Here is an 18,827-nt window from a genome sequence, read left to right on the forward strand (position 1 = left end):
TACCACCTGTTTTTTCAGTCAGTGAACATTTTCTTATTTCAATTTCTATAAAATTTACTAAATAATAATGTATGTTAAAACTGAAACGAATTGTTGGTTAATCAACTAGATGAACAACAGAACCTAAATTGGCAACTATTTTGACAACCAATTAATCATTAAGTGATATTAATTTGATATTCTGCAACCTTTCACAGACTATAGATGAATCGAGAAAATAATTGAAAGATTTATTGATAATGAAAAGAATTTAGTTGCTTTTTTAGTATCTATATACACATTCAGTACTGTGCAAAGGTTTGAGGTGCATTAGATGATTAGATTCTTATCCATCATGTAATATTATCTAATTGATCCTAAATTCATTCTGCAGCATTTCAATGAGCCCAAACACACAGAGTCATAAAGAACTATCTTCAGAGACAAGAAGAACAAGGAGTCCTGCAACAGATGGTTTGGACCCAACAGAGCCTTCATCTCAATGTCATGGAGTCAGTCTGGGATTATATGAAGAGACAGAAGACACTGAGATGGATTAAATCCACAGAGGAACTGTGCCAAATATTGATTTGATTTAGATTTTTCTTTTGTTTACTGCACTTTGGAATGAAGTTAATTGATAACTGAAAACTATTCATGGCTTTATTTTTGAATGCATCCTCACTTTGACAATTTTTTTAGTACCTAAAACGTTTTCACAGCACTGTATACATAGCAATGTCACAAATATAAAATTACTCTGTGAGTCTACTCCAGAGTCTATTACTAATACTTACATAAATGGTCATGATGAAAGGGGAACACTGCACCACTTTGCAGAGGCACTGTTGGACACCAAACGACCCCTCTGTCATTCAGTATAGTTCTCCAAGGTGGTGACAGTTCTTTTTTTTTTCTTTATGCTTTTCACGTTATTCATCAAGGCAAATTTAAAATGGAACATACTCCTTTTTGGGCCTTTAAAACATAACCTCAGGCTAATCTGAGAGGCTTTTCCAAAAGTAAAACAATACATGCTTGATCAAATATAATTGTAGTGACAGTAGATAGTAAAATGCCCTTCCCTGGCGGTAAAATTTACATTTTATCACTGTAAAATAAAAAAAAAGACAAACAGCTTTCGTGAAAGTAAGTCCTAAGTTTTCATATACGGTCTTAAACTTTCTGCTTTTTTTTATTGTTATTTAGGCTGATATATATTCCTCATGCAAAACAAATGTTAAAGGCATATGTGGAACACCAAGTGCAAAACCAAAGAAAATACACCCATAGAGACACGTACGGCACGGCACAGGTTAAGGACCTCACGTTGTATTTATCCTCTGATGTGATTGGTTGAGAGGGCGGGATTTCCGACAGCGCAGGTTGGACATAAAGTGACAGACTTCACCCCCTTGAAATTGGAAGAAAATCCGAAGGACGACGCGTTACAAGTTTAAAAACAGTAAGGAATCAATATAAGACAAAGGGGCTTTGAATAGTGTGAGTGTAACCTGAGGTATATTCATGTTTACGTTATATTTATTAGCCATACAGCGCGACAATGTTAAGACGCCGAAAGCAGCTAGCCGGCCAACCGAGTCCTCCCTGTAGTTTGGGAAATGTGATGCGACGTTTAGGCCGCCTCGTAAATCCTAGAAGTGACAACTCAACAAAAAACAACATGAGGCGATAGCTCGCTTATTTGTTTGCTTTATGAAAACATATTACCACTTAGGTCCTTTTATTCAATCGTGTTCGTGCTGTGAACTTGCTTGACTTGTCACGAAAGTCAGCCCATAATTTCCTGTCACTGCTCGTATTTTAAGAGGAACAGGCAACATTTTCAGCCTTGTGTGTTGTTGTTGTTGTTGGGTTACTTTTTTTTTCCAACAAAACTAGCTAATTTTACTCCTGCGAGAAGCAGTGTGATACTACGTGGGTCCCGGCAACGAAGTGTAATGACCCACGTTTGATCAGGTGAAAGTTACAAACAACCGACATGGTACAGAGCAATGAACTTGATTTGATCAACAAAACTGTGAAGGTGCGTTCACCTAAGTCACCGTGACTTCGTCATAACCGGTCGGAGGAAATGCATAATAACATTACTCATGTACAGTGGTGGAAAACGTGCACACACACACCTTTTACTTAAAAATAGTAATGCCTCGCTACGAGTTATGCATTCAAAATTTTATTGAAGTAAAACTGCATAAGTATTGCTATCAAAATGTATTTACATTAAGTACCAAAATTAAAAACTTATATGTATTTACTTACATATTGTTAAGTACATGTAATATTAAAATGATCAAATAAATATAATGGAGTCAAAAGTACAATATTTGCTGAAATGTAGTGCGATAGAAGTATAAAGTGGCAGAAAATGGAAATACTCAAGGAAAGCAAAAGTCAAAATCAAAGTTACTTGAGTAAACATATTTAGTTGCTTTCCCCCACTGCATGTGCAGTGCACCAGCTTAGAGCTGAAACTGTCAATTAATTAGTTCATTGACATAAGATAATGAGCAGCTGTTATAATAACTGATTTAATTATTTACTAAAGTAATTTATCAAACAAAAATGCCAGCTTCTCAGATTTGTGAATTAGCTGTTTTATTCTACAGTAAATACAGAATATTTTTAGGCAAATAAGCAGTTGGATGTCTCCACCTTGGTGTTATGAAATTGTGACAGATATTGTCCACTACTTTCTGACATCTTATGGAAGTTACTCAGACAGCAGTCACTTCTAGGCTGATCCTGGCTGTTATCTGGCAGTGATGGCTGACAGCTGGCCCAATTATCTGTGTGTGCGTCTGACAGTCATTCTGTGTGTAGGCCAGACTTGGGGCGATGACCCAGGCATGTATGGGCCAGAAAAAGTATTCACCAAAAAATGCTATCTGGGTAGCTTCTGATTTGGCAGTTAAGTGGAAAGTTAAGTTTTCCCAACGAGACCACATCAGACCAGGTCTAGATCAAAAACCACTTTACCTAGACTTGTAAAATCTGGGCTAAATTAGCCCAAAGACTCTAAAGACTGTTTAAAGCACAGTTTCTGATTTCTTAACCTTTATTCTATTTGCGAAAACACAAAATCATTTTATTTCATTGTTGTTGTTTTTTTAGGTAAGTGTTTAATCTAGGGTTAATCTAGTCCACATTGACAAGTATGGGTATAGTGGCTCTTGATTTAGACCTGGTCTGATGTGGTCTGGATTGGGTAAAAAAAAAGTTACATTTTTTGTAATTTCACAAATCACAAATTTAACCAGTGATAAGGCATTAACTACTTTGTCATTAAAATTTCCCTTAATTTTCCCTGTAACTGCAGAATCCAAAGCTGCTAATTGGATCATAAAACCGTCATAAAATAATCAGCATATTAATCACCAGTATATATAATTGTAGCCATCCGCGCTATACCTGAGTTCAAACGTTGCCATTTGCAAGTTTGACATTTGTATTTCAGTTTGGGAAAGACCAGAAAGACACCACACACTCTGCGTGTCGTGTACACTGTCATTAAGAGCCAGTCTAAGCTTGATTCAGTCCCAGTTAACGCTGGGAGGAAGACACCCAAGGGAAGCACCTGACCATGACAGGGCTAACACAAACAGGGGACTCACGTTCATGCCTCTTGGCAGTGTACAGTCACTGTCCAGGCCTTTGCTTGTCTGTGGAATGTGGGATTAAACGTAAATGGAAAAACACAAACGCACAAAGTAGGAGGGTTTGGCCTGAGGATCAAACCCAGGTCCTTCTTGTTGTCAGGCAACAGTGGTAATCACGTTGTGGTCAAAGATGTTTACTCTCCATCTGCTCACAGCTTTTATGACTGAACTAACATTTAACTGTTCTAGAGTTGTTTATCATGACTGATCTGCTTGTTGTGTGCGTCAACGATGGGAGCACCCCTGAAGATTATAGTTTTATAAGACTGTATTTTGTATTTTGTTGTATGTGATTGTAGTTTACCTGCTGCATTTTGTTTTACACTCAGTTTTTACTGACTGAAAAATCATCAGGTACAGATTATGTACAGAGATTTAAAGAACAGTTGGCCTGATTTGTTTTTAAAGAAAATATCCTCTAAAGCAGTAATAAAGCTTTTTGATTTGGTTTCCTTTGTCCTAGACTGTAATGATTTTCAGACATGGACGACATAAACCTTCATTATCGCTTTCTGAACTGGAGGAGACGAATCCGAGAAATTCGTGAGGTGCGAGCAGTGCGATACAGGGAGCGGCTCAAAAGGATGCTGAGAGACGGAGACGTGCTCAGGTAACGGTGATGAGAGATGTTTCCAGTTCAAAATGGAGACATCTATTAGTCATATGGTTCATTCCTTGGCTTTATGCAAGAGCCCTTCCTTTGCCTGTCGAATCAGCATCCCTCTTTGTTTGTGTTTGGCAGAAGTGATAATTATAGTAAAAAATTTTTGTTTTTCTTTTTGGATCTCTTTGTAGGTATCATGGGAATTCAGATGAAGTTGGCTGTTTTGTGGCAGCCAGGCCGTTGTCAAGGAGAAATCGCTATTTCGAAGTAAGAGTTGATGATTTCCTCTCAGTTGGTGACTGTTAATTTGACACAGAAGTGACAGTAACAAAAACAATCTAGTAAAGGTTACAGCTACACAAGTTATTTGCTGATTTGATTTCACATGGAAATTTCCTGGCTTAACGGATCGACTCTGCGTCATGAATTTGGCTTACATATCTTGGCTTGAGTCCCTCTTGAAATTAGGACAAAAACCCAAACTGTAACTCTAGCCTGTTCTAATCAGCTGGATCTCCCTTTGTGTACCACAGGATGTGGCTGACTCGTTTATTCCCACATTGTTGGTTTGCTAAAAGTGTAATATTCTGTAGTACATATTATTCTCATTAGTTGTGTTCTTTACTCTGTTGACTGCACAGATGTTAGATCTTGACAGTTTTAACACAGTTGTGTTGACTTCCATTTTTCTTCACATCATCAGATCTGGGTTTTAATTTCGGAAGAGCGTGGTGTGATAACACATCCCAACTGCTCAGAAATGTTTTGAAATAATTTTCAGAATGATTAAGATAGAACTGAAAAGTCTAAGCTGCTAAGAGTTCAGCAGTATGGACACGCTACATGTAAATATACTGTATGTTTGCACTGGGGTGTGTTTATAGTGTAAAAAACGAACTGTGTCCTCATTTCCTCTCTAAATACTATTTTTTGTGACCTATTCACACCATAATCAAATGCAATGCTCCTCAGAGAAGTAATTCAGTCAAAGTTCAGACTACTAGACATTGGCTTTCAAGACACTATTCAGCCCACATACATTTGAGAAAACCAAAAACAGTGTCCAAAGTTACAGTGTGATTAGTGTCCTTTGGTGCCATTTCCAGTGAGTAGAAAGTGATGGAGTACATTCATTTCTTGTACTAACTGTCAGAACAGTACACCATGAAGATTAGTATGTAGCGCCAACTTTATTGCGTTACTATATATTATGGATGTATGACGCCGTCTTCATTCTGTGTAATGAGAGGAGGCTTGGCAGGCCTCTGCGTCTGACTGCTCCCCTTCATCTTCTCGAACAATAATGGATAAAGAAATCATGACACCTCCTGGGAATAGCACACGTCTGAGAAACAAAGATCTTTAAGCTTGGAAATAGATTTGTGAAATGACTTGGCAGCTCTTCTTGCACTGTGTGCTTGGACAGGCTGTGCAGTAATCGCTGAAGCCAATGCTGATTGTTCAAGTCATACACACCAAAATCATTTACACCAAAGTTCAGAGGCAGACTCAGCAATTAAGTCTCAGTCCCAATGAGCAAATAGCAATCAAAAGATTCAAACACCAGATTTCCCTCTGCATGGGAACTGTATATCTTTTCCTGAACAACTTTACTGTTCAGTCAGTTTACCAGGTTCAGTTAAGGTAAAAAAAAAAAAAACATATCTTGATGTCTTGGCAGACGTGGAGACAACAGTATATTTTTGGATCAGAGCAGAAACCTGAAAGAACCAAGTAGGGTGAACTTTTCTGCTGAAAATTGATCCTACATACAAAAGTATGACAATGTTAGTTAGTTGTTGTTAATAAGATGAAAATCATGGTCATTTTTAAAACGGCGAGACAGTTAGCTAGTTAAGCTAATGCTTCCAGCTGACTGCCGTTGTGCAACAAAAACCCTGTAAAATGAGGTCTTTAAATGTGCACTTGATGAGACTACATATGTGATTTTTTTTTTCTAAAAGGCCAGCAACAAGTCTTTGCTGCTGATGTGGGGCTAAAATGAGCCAGACTTTGCTGTTGACACCAGATTCTGACCCTTTGTTTGAAAACTGCATCGCCTAGCCAGCCAGTAAAACTCCTTATCCTATCAGAAGGGTCTGCACTCTACTATGTACTGCGAAAAAAAAAAGAAGAAATCCCGCTTTAACAGCTGCTGCACTCACAGATACAGTATATTTAAGTTTCAGTGCTACTTTTCAACCAGTGGGTTTACAGATTCGATGCAGGGGCTTTCTTATCTCAGCCCTGACAGATTGGTTTCACAGAGCCAAATAAGTCACAGCTCATTACGAATCATGTCATGGTTTGTTTATCTCACTGTTCTTCGTTATCTAGACACTGAGGAGCACAAAGGACAGTGACTGTTTCTCAGAAGAAGCCATGTTCTAACTTGCCTAACACACACATCCTGTCCCGGTCTGACGCGTAGTGAAACAGTAACTAACCCACTCAACCTTTATACTTACGTGCGCTTCATCCTTGTGACTCACTTTTGTGGGAGTCATGTAGGAGGAGGGAGGAAGTGATTTGCGTAAATGGGCATATGAGCTAATACATGGTCGTTAAGAGGATGCTGATTGTATATCTGACAGTAGATTTTACAAGTCATCTGCGTGTTTTACACTGACACAGAAAAAAAAGGGACGTATTCCTTCTCACTCCCAGGAGACCAGTGTTGAGGTCATGGGAAAGAAGTTGAAAATTTCCTCTTCTCCTTGCCCCGGATTTGCCAGCAATGCTCCGATTGCAGTGCGTCCATCTAGGGCTCCCTAGGGATGATGTCATATGGTCAGTATTCGGTTATGATAACAATGGTGCCGACCAGATCTCTGCTTCAGGGTTTTCACTTTGAACCCTCGTGTGGTGTTGTACAAAGTGACACGATATGGTTTCAGGTTGGTTTGGAAATTCCATTGAATAAAAAGAGAAGCAGTGCCATGATACAGTGAAAGTACAGTGTAATTGAATGTAAAAATTTGAGGTGGAGCCTGACGGAGTTGAAACAGCAATAAGCCTGCAGCACTCGAGTAGGGATTTTGAAACTTTTCTCTTCATCTTGTATGATTTTTCTACCTTCGGCCCTGTAAAAACCTTAACTAGAGGTCAATAGCAGCCCACCACTTTGGTCGGGACTGAGTTCTCTCAACAACTGCTAAATGGATTGCCATGAAATTTTGTACAGACACTCACAGTCCACAGAAAATGAATCAATCTGACTGTGACGATCCACCAACACCATACTTTAGTTCATGACTAAATACCTACAGTGACATTCCCATGAACCTCCACAACAACAAAAAAAATTCTGATTAAAAAAAAAAAAAAAAAACACATCTGTGTCCTTCACCCTGACTGCACCCTTCTCCTCCTCTTCCTCCTCCTCTGTCTCACAATAACAGCCTCCCACAGTTAATGAATAATGAGTAGTTCGTGACTCGTTGCTCTGGATGCGACAGCGACGTCCTGAACATTCTAGGTCGGTCTAAAGATGTGTCACAAGGAGAATAAAATGACTCCTCACATTATTTAGTAGAAATATTCATACTTACAGCTTCTGGCTATGTTTTGATGCGAAAATTCGTTAATACCATGTTGTTTAATGACCATAAAGAGACACTTCCAATTAAAGTTGGTGAAATTACTGTTTTAAATTTAAAGGAAATCAGCTTTTGTCTTTGTGGAGTCCTTTAAAAGCGAAAAGTAATTTTAAAAAGTAAGGGGATTTTAAACTGCAGTGATAAGTCCTTTTCTGTTTTGTGGTGATAAATCAACCTGTGGGCTTTGCAGGTGACCATCATCGATACAGGAGTGAGGGGGATGATCGCTGTTGGTTTGGTGCCTCAGCTTTACAAACTGGACCATCAGCCGGGCTGGCTCCCACAGTCTGTGGCTTTTCATGCTGACGATGGCAAGTAAGTGTCACTGGTCGTTTTATTTACATATACTGTAGACTGAACATCTTCGTAAGGGTACATGAGTCTGTTCGTTTTACAGATTGAGGAACCGAGAGCAGAGAACTGTGTATGATGAGTTAAGTTGGGAGGTCATGACAAGGCCCAATTTTATATGTGAAGTTTGGTTCTCAGAAACAGTTTTCTACTTTTAGAAAGAGCTTTGTCAGTCACTGTGAGAGTACAATACTTGATCTGATGTTTAGGGACTTGACAAAACCGAAAGAAGCTGCTTGTTTTTGCTGGACTGGCTCTTTAGCTGTAGTGATGTGACAAACACCAGGATTTATTGTACAAGTCTGGTTATCTACCTTGAGATAGTTTCCTATGTGTCCTGGTGTTTATAAGAATGTACCGTAAATTGAGGTCATCTCATTGCTATATTTTTGTACTTCCCCTAAAAAAGTCTCACAGTGGTGGGAACTGAAAGGAACCTTTATCACACAAACGCTGTTGGCACCATCAGAGGGAAGTCCAATAATAAAAAGCAGAAGATCAATTTATAATAGTAGTTTTTATCATAATAAACTTTGAGGTCATTATTTTTGTGCCTTCATTAGAGCTTAGACAGTAGAGAGATGACAGAGAATGACAGACAGCAAAGGTCTCTTCCTGGATCTGAACCTGACATTTCAGTTCACGGTGCAGCACCTTCAGCCCCCAGTTCACCAGGGTGCCTCAGGATTTTTGGGTTTTATTTAAAAATCTAGAATTAATCGGGGATTTCTCTGAATGCGATGAAATTTGACTCCGAATTCAAAAACCCAGGTCAAAATATAATCCAATTAGCAGAACCAACAGCAGGAAGTAGAAACATTAACAGTGTTAATTTGTATTTGTATTGTCTGTATTTTATATGACTTTCTGAGAGACACACTGAGAGGGAGTTGACACAAAGGAGTGGGTAATTGTGTTCCGTTTTTACTTTCATTTTCTGTTACTGGAAGGATTTTCTGAGTGTCCTCTGATGTGTTTCTATGAACATGTGCAAACTCTGAATTCATTCAGCCTTTCCAACTTGTTTTTCCACAGGTTGTATAATGGCAACACAGTGGGACAGCAGTTTGGTCCAAAATGCTGCAGAGGTGACAGAATTGGCTGTGGAATATCCCTGGACTCAGATGATGGACAACTCACAGTGTTTTTTACCAAGAATGGTAAAGAAGTAAGTACTCAATAACCATTTTATTAGTACCTTACCTTAAAAAGAATGTGTTAAACCAGTGCAATTTGTCTTTTGCTTTTTTGTTTTATTGTTTTTTTCGGTTCAGTTCATAGTTTGCTAAACAATGTTCTACCTGAATGTGTGCTTAGGTCGGCAGTGTGGAAGTCCCAGCATCTCCTGAAGCTCTATACCCCGCTGTGGGAATGCACTCTTTGGGCGAGGAAGTTCTGCTGGACCTGAACGCTGAGTGGGGCATGGAGGAGGATGATGGACAGATGATTGTGGACAGTCATGAAGAGGACTGGGGCCGTCTCCATGACATTAAGGTGACCGGCATGGTAAGTCCTGGAGCAAAGAGAGAAAGACGTGAAATACACAAAACTTGGACATTATTTTTATTGTAAAGTTTTAGCCAATGTTACTGCACATAAAGGTGAAATCTCTTCCAATAATTCACCAATAATAATCTCCAACTAAGTGCTGGCAGTTAGCGTTGCATTGTGGGTAAAGTAGGTGTTGTGTTTTGCTAAGAAAGAAGAACATGTGGAATAAAAAAACATGATATCTTTAGTTCTGCTGCATTGATTTTGATCTTGTCTTTTAAACTGTCCATTGTGAGGCTGATAGTGTTGTAGGAGTGCAAATCTAAATCAGTGTAGTTTTCATTCAGCTAAGACTTGGTGAAGAACCTTGACCCTGACCCTACAACTGTCCAAGACCTGGCACATACCAACACTTACCAAGTATGCCTCCAGACTTCTCAGCTTGCTTTATGCAAAATTGTGGAAGTGATTAAATGCAACAGGAATTTATCAAAAATGTCTCTCCACAAATGTATTAACACTGTCTCTGTATGGGAGTAGTGGATCTGTGTCAAATCCAAAATCAGAGGAATCCATATTGAAGATCATTAAGGCAAAATGCAAACTTTTAGATTGTTGATCGATTGTAAACCAAATCTTGATAGTCAATACAGATACTCAGATGTAAGTATTTTCTGTTGCTAAGAAATGAATCAAAAGAGATAGATATAGGAAGAGATAACCAGATTTCTTTTTTGCCGTTCGGGTCTTGACCCCTCCCTGTTACAGCAGGACTGCAGTGTTTGTGTTTGACTCAGGCGCTGATACACACAAAACCTGAACTGAAAGAGCATGGGAGGAGATCGCAGCTGAACAGCCCCCAGGCAGGAGCGAGTAACCTGCCTACCACCCGCACATTTATTTATCCTGTATTTCTGCAAATCTGGCTCTGTCCACACAAAACACTCTGAACTCCTTGCAACTCATCAGTCCATGTCTTAATACCACATGAAAGCTGTCAGGACAGAAAAAAAAACAAAGTGTCTCTTTCAAGTTTATCACTCATCCTGGTTTCTAGGCTTCTTTTTCTATGTGAGACACATTTGCAGTTCCTTTTTTAATTTGTCAAAGTAATACTTTTAAGTGTTGTTCTTTTTGAATTTGCTGACAGTTGCAGTTGCATGTTAGGTCAGGTATTTATTGGACTCGGATTTAAACTGTTGACATGCAGGTGTGGTAAACACTCTTATTTATAAAAAAAAAACAAAAAACAAATGAAGTAAAACTGGCACATGCACAGCTATTTTAAGATTAGTAACTGATTTACTGTCAGCTTTCATCCAAATGAAGTCAGCAGCAGTTACGACACCAGAGCAGCTGTTTACAACATGAGGTTGTACTGGGGAAAAAAAGGTAGATAAGTAGGTTTATTAAGAAAACACAGCTTCTTCTGAAATTAATCATTCTGTAAATGCTTTTGACTGAGACTTAAAATTTAGTTTATTTATTAGAAGTAGGTGTGTGCAGATGCACCTGTTCAAACATGTATCTTACATGTTATCGGTGCTGAAGTGACAGTGGTTGGGTTTAAAGTGTGGATCACACATTTTCAAACACTATTGGTCTGTTTTTGAAATCTCATGCAGCCTGCTTTTATTTATGATAGAAGAGTGGATTTAACTGGGGAAATTGGCAGCTATGTTTATAACGAGATGTTGAGGATACTAAACTATTGTTTTCAGATGCTCATATTATGGGCCCATGTGTTTATGTCCTGCTCTGATGACATTTGGGAAGGTCGCTCTGGAAAGGATTTGGTTGTGGTGGTGTTGATTTCCTGTGCTGCGTGTCGTGAACGGTTAAGTTGTCCCTGTTGCCGTAGCTTTCTTTTTAGTATCCAAACAGCACAGTGCACAGAGGACACGTCCAAATCCTGACCTGTTTTTCCCAGAAAGAAAGATGGATGACACTGCGACCTATTTTTTTTCATCTCATCGTCTTACATCCCTAATAGGGTAATGTGTGAATAAAACATGTCCTCTCATCTTGTTGGATTCTTGTCTGTTCCAGCCTGAGAAGGAAGCAGCAGCCATGCCAGTGCCAAATCAGACATGCCGTCACTAGCAGTGAAATTCAGTCTTCTGTTTTGTTCTGTTTGGAGGATCTGAGAAGTTTTGAGTCATTATCATGATTCGAACACATTTGATCCCCACCTACGGTTTTGCTCATTCCATCTGACACACCTGCAAGGCTAAAACAAGGCAGTGTTTCAGTTAGTCTCCACAAGTAGTTAAAGGAGCATTATGCAACTGTTTTACCTTAAAGGTACTGTGTTCCAGGACTGGGCTCATTGGCCACGTTGTATATACTGTATATACGTAATCAACGCTCTCCAACCCAACCCTCGGTGGAAGAGGGGGCCAGTCCTGGGGACAAATCAAGGGCTAAATTTCCTCTTCAGTATACCATTGGACTAGCTCCTAGCATCAACATTTCAGCACACAACTGCCATGAGTTCAAATGGTTTCGGTCATTAGCCAAATGCTAACTTTACATGAGTTGACAGCTGATGAGTCTGCAGAGGCCACTGTTGCCACTGCACAGCAAAAGTTACATGGTGTAGCTTCAAAGGCAATAGATTGATAGATTTGAATAAATTTGCAGTGGAAGGAAAGTAAAATGAATGTCTCCTTAACCACTGCATACTGTTTGAGCTTTTCAGAAAAAGAAAAGTATGAAAGTAGTGCATTATGCTTTATGGAGGTTAGTGGAACAGAGGCTACTTTAGAAATGGGGCAGGACCTCAGGTTTCTATATGGGACAGCAGAGCTGCGTGAAGCGAGCCTATGTAACTTTTTCTGAACATCAGCCGCTGTGGCCACAAGTGACATTTAAATAGTTATTGTTGAATGCTGAAACAGTAGCACAAGTAGAAAGGTCAACTAACTGACTCAGTAATGTTTAGTTGCATTACAATATTTACCCATCATACTCCAGCATTAGCCACCAGAAGGTACTGGTCATACCAGACTAGATAAAGTCATAGCAGCAAAACTGAGTGAGAGCTGGGTGAAAACTGTCTGTTGGTTCGTCATTGCCAACAATCTCTCTCACTTGTACAAGTCTTTACATTAATGATGGATGAAATGACTTGTCCTAACAAAAATACTATATTGTATTCTCATACTACAAAATTTATCTGAATGTTAGAGCAGTTCCTTGGTACAGTAACCTGTATGTGTGTGTGTTTTTTTTTTCCTCAGCTGCTGGAGTATGTGGGGAAAGGGAAGAGCATCGTGGACGTGGGCTTAGCTCAGGCCCGTCGGCCTCTCAACACACGCTTCCACTACTATGAGCTGGAGATCACAGATGCTGGAGAGAAGTGTTACATCGCCCTGGGGCTGGCACGCAGGGTAAGACCCTCCTCGTTTTAGCCATCACCTTAATGATCACATGTCAGTATCATTGCCACACTATGGCGGGACTTACTGTACAGACTGTGTGGTTATCTGTCGGTAAAGAAAACTTCGTCTTTCCCTGCTCTCATACCTCGTCATCCCTCTCCCTCATATGTACCACTGTTCTCACTGTTTCCAGTCCAAGTGATGGATTACCGAAAGAGGAAAAGCTAATAACAGAAAAAATATTGTCTCATTTTGCCTCCGCATCTGGTTTTCCATAGAAAGCAGCTTGTTCCAGTTACATGCTAATCTACCATGTTTATGAGATAAGAGGAGAACATCTGATCATTCTGTTTGTCTCAGTTTTTTTCCCATTCATGTTTTTATTATTTGGCTTCCTCTTTCCACATAGCCACCGTAAACAAGGAGGAATAAATAGAAAAGAATTAAAAGTATGCAGGAGATCCTCAGGCTAAGCAATTTAAGGTTGATATCCTAATTAATTTGGCTTATTTGGGAAGTATTTAATCAGAAATGATGACAGCGAGTGATGAGCCATATTTTGGAAATAAGTTGCGTCAGAGAGACAACTTGTTGAATGATTGTACACCAGAGATGCAATCAGCTGCCTTTGGCCTCAAGTGAAATTATCATGAACTTGTGCACATCCTGTTTAATATAAATAAAACTGCTCAATAATTGCTGAGGATGCAGTCACTGTGCCATTTAAATGACAGTTAGGAAATGAAGTGTGGCTCAGATATTGTTGTTTTCTGGTAGGATGTTCAGTCAGATCCGTCATTGCACACTAATTGATTGAGCGTCACACTGACTCGTCACTGCCAGCTGCGATGGTCCCTCACTCCCTGGGAGGTGGTGGATCATTTTTGCACTCACCCTCAACATTAAGCTCCCCCTGACTCCTCTGCTGTCAGTTGCTGTGTGTGGGCATGTTGCGCCCCCAGGGTCAGACCTGAGTGGGGAATAGAGCTCTGTCATTTCACTGATTGTTTTCCAGGAATTGTTTTTCTCAATGTGTCTGCGGTTTTGGTGGAGCATTATAAATCCATCAAACGGTCATTCCTGAGGTTTTGTTCCATCCCCCATCATCCCCTGCAAGATGCATCAGTCTGATGGGAAGTGTTACCGCTTGCTACACAAATCAAAACAAAGGTGTCTCTCTCTGTCTCTCTCCGGGTAACACATTCTTAACAGTTACTAGTTACTCAATGGTTGCTTATATTGAATAAAGGAGCAGTTGTTTATGGTGCATTCCTTTTCTCTTTTGCTGCTTCGGGGGAAAAGCCTTATTGTCTCTGTTTTTCTTACACACCAGTCTTTACAGATGCCTTATCGCCTTAATTCTGTGGTGTTCCTACTGTCTTATCGTGCCATACTTTCTCCTTCTAGCGTCCAGTTTTCGTTCCTGTTGCCGTGGACATCACCACGTCAGTGCTGCGCTTACAGGGGCTTATATACTTACTTGGACCTCCTAGAATTAGATCCCTATTATCACGTAAAATAGCTGTAGTTCAGAGGTGATTTAGCTGATCAGTGTCACTTTGAAAGTGGAAGATGGTGGTTCGCTGCTTGTCTGAAAAGAGACATCTCTTCATGCCCACACTTAGATATAAAATGTTCCACAGGAAGAAGCAAATACTAATGAATAGAAAGGATGTGGGTTTAATGTCATGTGGAAATTGATTTCAGATATTATGGGAAACTTTCAATCTCAGCACTTGTCTGAAGCCTCACAAAACACATCAGGGAAGTAAAATGACATGGAAACATACAGCAGTTTGATCAAGTTGGTGACATCAGCTTGTCCATTAATTAGAAAATCAACTCATGCGTCCTTAAATTATTTTTGATTGCACTTTGATTTACAGGATTATCCTAAAAACAGACATCCAGGTTGGAGCAGAGGGTCCATAGCTTATCATGCAGGTAAGTGCTGGCTGATCATGTTGGTGCATGATGATCTGCTGATTCTCTGTAAACATTTACATTCAAACAAAATCCATATGTGTCAGTGTGTCTTATGTTCTGTCTTATATTTTAAAGTGTTCTAATTTATTGTATTACAAATAATCACGTTGGTAAGGGCACCAAATTGTCGTTGGTGCTTCTGGCAGCTGTAGAGAGGACTAAATAGTTAATATTTTATTATTATTGATAGCCATGCCAATGATAATGAAATATTAAAAAGGTTAAAATTGATTTCTATGCGGCTTTCTTTGGCCTCCATCAGCTTGAAACAGCCAGGAGAAAATGATTTATGTAAATGTTAGCAATGTCAGAGGTTGTTTTGTGTTCTGATAGTTGCATCTGTGTCTTAATTGTATCATAGTAACTCAAGTATATAATACAAAACACTAATCAGCTTCTCCGTTGTTGTTGGCAGATGATGGGAAGTTGTTCCAGGGCAGCGGGGTTGGGGACGCGTTTGGACCGCGTTGCTTTGAAGGGGACATAATGGGCTGTGGAATCATGTTTCCACGTGACTTCAACCCTGATGCCGGAGGTGAACATCTTTATATTGTATCCACTGTTTTTTTGTTGTTGTTTTTTTAAAGAACTGTTCCTGTTGTATGTTATATGCTGTTACATGCAGCCTCTAACTGTCTGCCTTGCTTTCTTTTTCTGCATCTGCGGTCTTTCAGACGACATATATGACTGGGACCTCGACATGTTTCCCAAGCCCAGCGAGGTTCAGAATGACTTGTATGCAAACAATGACGATGAGGAGGAGGATGAGGGAGAAGATTTAGAGGGGAGGAAGGTCATGGTGAGTTGCAGTCAGAGTCTAGAAGGATAAAACCAGTGACCCTTAAAGCTTCGGTGCAAACATTTATATAATCTCTTTGCTGTCATCTTGTGTTTGAACAGGTGTTCTTCACCCGAAATGGAAAGGTGGTGGGCCGGAGAGAAGTGGCCTTACCGGTAGGCGGCTTCTACCCCACTATTGGTATGATGAGTAGTGGGGAGAAGGTCAGAGTGGACCTGCACCCCCTCAGTGGCTGAGGAGAGTGGAAGAAATGAAAACTGAGTGGTGAAATCAGAGCAAGGGCGAATGATTGAGCTCTGGTACATTTTGGAGAATGGACAATAAATAGTACCTCCACTTCCACAGGCTCCAAGATGTTACTTGAAAAGTCACTCCAGAGTGGGAGGTCACTGTCTCTCCCTAGTGCTGTAAGAATGATTTCACATGCTGGCAGAAAATTTTTACCAAGAATTATCAAAATAATGTATGTCAATATTACATGTGTGCCTAAAAAAATGCTTTATAATGAAATGGTTTTATACAGTAAGAAATTGTTAAACCAGTCCAAGGTTTTAGAGGGCAAAACACTATTTTTATCGCACGCTGTAAAGCCAATAAAATGCCAAAAAAGGGTTTCGCCAGAGTAATGAATGTAAAAATCCAAGTAGATCAGGCCCCAGCTTAACAAATGGACCCAATTTGTTCCTCATAGGAGGAACATTATCAGCAATAATATTCGTCAGCAGATATGTAGCGCCACTCTCACAGCCTGCAGCCAAACTGTGCTGATCACAAGGGGTCTGCTGTACTTCTTCCTATTGATGGTGTATTACTGACACTCAGTGGTGAGAGCGATAAGTCTTCCAAAGAAACAGTGTAGTGCACTGAATGAACAGTGAGTTTACTCTGAGAGAAACTGGCTGCTTGTTCTGACGTGGAGCCATTCCATAGTTTTTACTGCGCGTTTAGTAGCAAATGTGCAAGCCACATGCATTGGGAATTATGGGATAATTAAGTGTAATAATTATTTTTTAATTAACTCCAAATCACCATTATGACCTTTGATCAGGAATACTGGAGTAAGCAGCTTTAAAAAGCAAAATTCCACCCCAAGGTTTGTTTTGACGATCATGAAGAGCTGTTGTCCAAGTACATATGATTTTAGCATAATTGTAATAGATGACGTACTGTTATTTAAAAAATACAGGTAATGTTTGTGATAAACAATTGCATCTAAAAGATGTTAAAGCAAAAAACAAACCGTGTCAGAGAAGGAACCTCAAACCCCAAAATAGATGCAGACAAACAATTATTGACGCTTCTTTTTTTTTGTTTTGCCTCTTGTAATTTTCTCTGCATGTTTTTCTTCCACCACAGAGATGCTCGGTGTCCAGGGGTAACTAACGCTTTACATGTTCTCTCTAGTAAGTATCTTATCATTGGGCTTACACACAAACAAACAAGAAATACCTCATCTCCGGTTAATGAAAGTGATGCCAAACGTAGTATTGGTTTGGAGAAATCAGACCTTAGATCTTTTTGAGATATTGAAGCATATTGACAAATTGAACATTTCTGTAAAACATGCTTTGGAAGTTAGTGTGGTGTGAAATGTATTTCCTGTGGATCATTAAGGTGTTTGGGATGAAAAGGATACCAATTGTCTCAAAAAAGGAAAATTGCAAAGAACAATTTTCTTGAATATCAGACGTTGTCAGGACAAGAAAAAGTACACGTGGTATAGTAGTAAATTTCTGAGTAGTTACACATTTGAATATTTTATCAAAGGTCTGAAAATGAAGCCATAATGAAGATTTGCTGCTCTCAGGTATTTGAAAATCAAAATCACCTTGTCTTTTTCTGAGATCATTTTTGAGATTTTGCTGTATGTTGATTTCAGCCATTGTTTTCCACAGACTGTTATTTACCTGTGTAATGCTTTTTAAAAATGGTTTATTTGTTCTAGTTTTTCTGAAGAGTCCATCTTTTTAAAATTGACGACAGAAGATTTTGACACATTGTGTCTGTGGTAAAGTTGTAGTTAAACGTTAAAAAAAAAAAAGCTTTCATTTTTGACCTTCTGCAGAATTTTAGAGATAAAAGTGCTGCTTTGTCATCAGTTCATACTACATTAATGAGAGGTTTCTCTGCGAATCACCGTGTGTTGCAAGTTGTGAGTTAGCTGCGGCTGCGATTTGTAAAAGGTTTTAATGTTTACCTGTTACACTGTTTATTAATTTCTTTTTGTTTAATCTGCCTGTACACTTCACATCAGTTATACGGTAGAATACAAATTTGTCGAACTTCAGATGTCAGACCTAATGAGCAAAGTGCCTGTGTGACAAGATCCAGTCTGGACCCTTTATTAAATAATACACCTGGTTGTAGGATCCATGTAGGTGATGGAAATATTCCACCTGGATGATTCTGACTCTGAAGTTTGACAAACCGCATTCGCTCTGAAAACTTCCTATATCACCTCATCCTAAAGGTGTGTCGTACACTGTGCAGGTCACTGAGGAGATCTAAGAACACCTTGCTGGATCCATGTTGGACCCCAATTCTTGCTGGAGTATTCATTTGAATAAGATTGGATTGCATCCTGTGTAGCAAAAAAGGTGTATTAATGTTTGCATTTTCTACTTTATTATCATCATCATCATCATCCAGGTTTGGTGATCACAATGTGTCATCTTAGTTCACAGGAGCTGCTGCTGTTGGCTATCTTGTGTCTTGCTTCTCATATTTAGTCCTTCTTTGAATGAATCAAGTTTAAAGCAATCAGGGTATCTTTCAGTCTCTCCCAGTCCAACCCTCGAACACACTGTCATGTTTTGGGTTTTTTTGTTTTTTACTTTTCTCTCATCCATCCTGTCTCCTTCCACTTAAAGCAATCAGATAAACAAGCCAAAAACAATTAAAAAATGATTATTCTTTATTCAGTGTACAATTGACTTCACTTTCATCCCTTTTTTC

The 18,827-nt window shown here is 39.3% G+C and overlaps 1 protein-coding gene across 2 annotated transcripts; it reads left to right on the forward strand.

Moving 5' to 3' along the window:
- Positions 1 to 1,339: 1,339 nt before the first annotated feature.
- Positions 1,340 to 18,789, forward strand: LOC121178793 (SPRY domain-containing protein 3-like). 2 transcript variants are annotated; one of them, XM_041033155.1, is made up of 12 exons: positions 1,340 to 1,444; positions 4,123 to 4,269; positions 4,455 to 4,530; positions 8,053 to 8,177; positions 9,249 to 9,381; positions 9,531 to 9,719; positions 12,947 to 13,096; positions 14,974 to 15,031; positions 15,489 to 15,608; positions 15,748 to 15,872; positions 15,974 to 16,027; positions 17,229 to 18,789. In XM_041033155.1, the coding sequence occupies exons 2-12, from the start codon at positions 4,142 to 4,144 to the stop codon at positions 17,253 to 17,255; spliced, it is 1,185 nt and encodes a 394-aa protein (XP_040889089.1). In that variant the 5' UTR covers positions 1,340 to 1,444; positions 4,123 to 4,141; the 3' UTR covers positions 17,256 to 18,789. The 2 variants fall into 2 exon arrangements, with proteins under 2 accessions (XP_040889089.1, XP_040889088.1); XM_041033154.1 differs by having other exon boundaries at positions 15,974 to 18,789.
- The last annotated feature ends 38 nt before the right edge of the window (positions 18,790 to 18,827 follow it).

The sequence above is a fragment of the Toxotes jaculatrix genome, chromosome 3 (assembly GCF_017976425.1).
Source record: "Toxotes jaculatrix isolate fToxJac2 chromosome 3, fToxJac2.pri, whole genome shotgun sequence".
NCBI classification, from domain to species: Eukaryota; Metazoa; Chordata; class Actinopteri; family Toxotidae; genus Toxotes; species Toxotes jaculatrix.

Bases quoted from the DNA above. Each gene is read 5' to 3' on its own strand.
- LOC121178793 (XM_041033154.1), top strand. From the start codon at position 4,142: ATGGACGACATAAACCTTCATTATCGCTTTCTGAACTGGAGGAGACGA. The intron at 9,720-12,946 runs GTAAGTCCTGGA...TTTTTTCCTCAG, and splicing joins ACATTAAGGTGACCGGCATG to CTGCTGGAGTATGTGGGGAA. The intron at 15,032-15,488 runs GTAAGTGCTGGC...TGTTGTTGGCAG, and splicing joins GTCCATAGCTTATCATGCAG to ATGATGGGAAGTTGTTCCAG.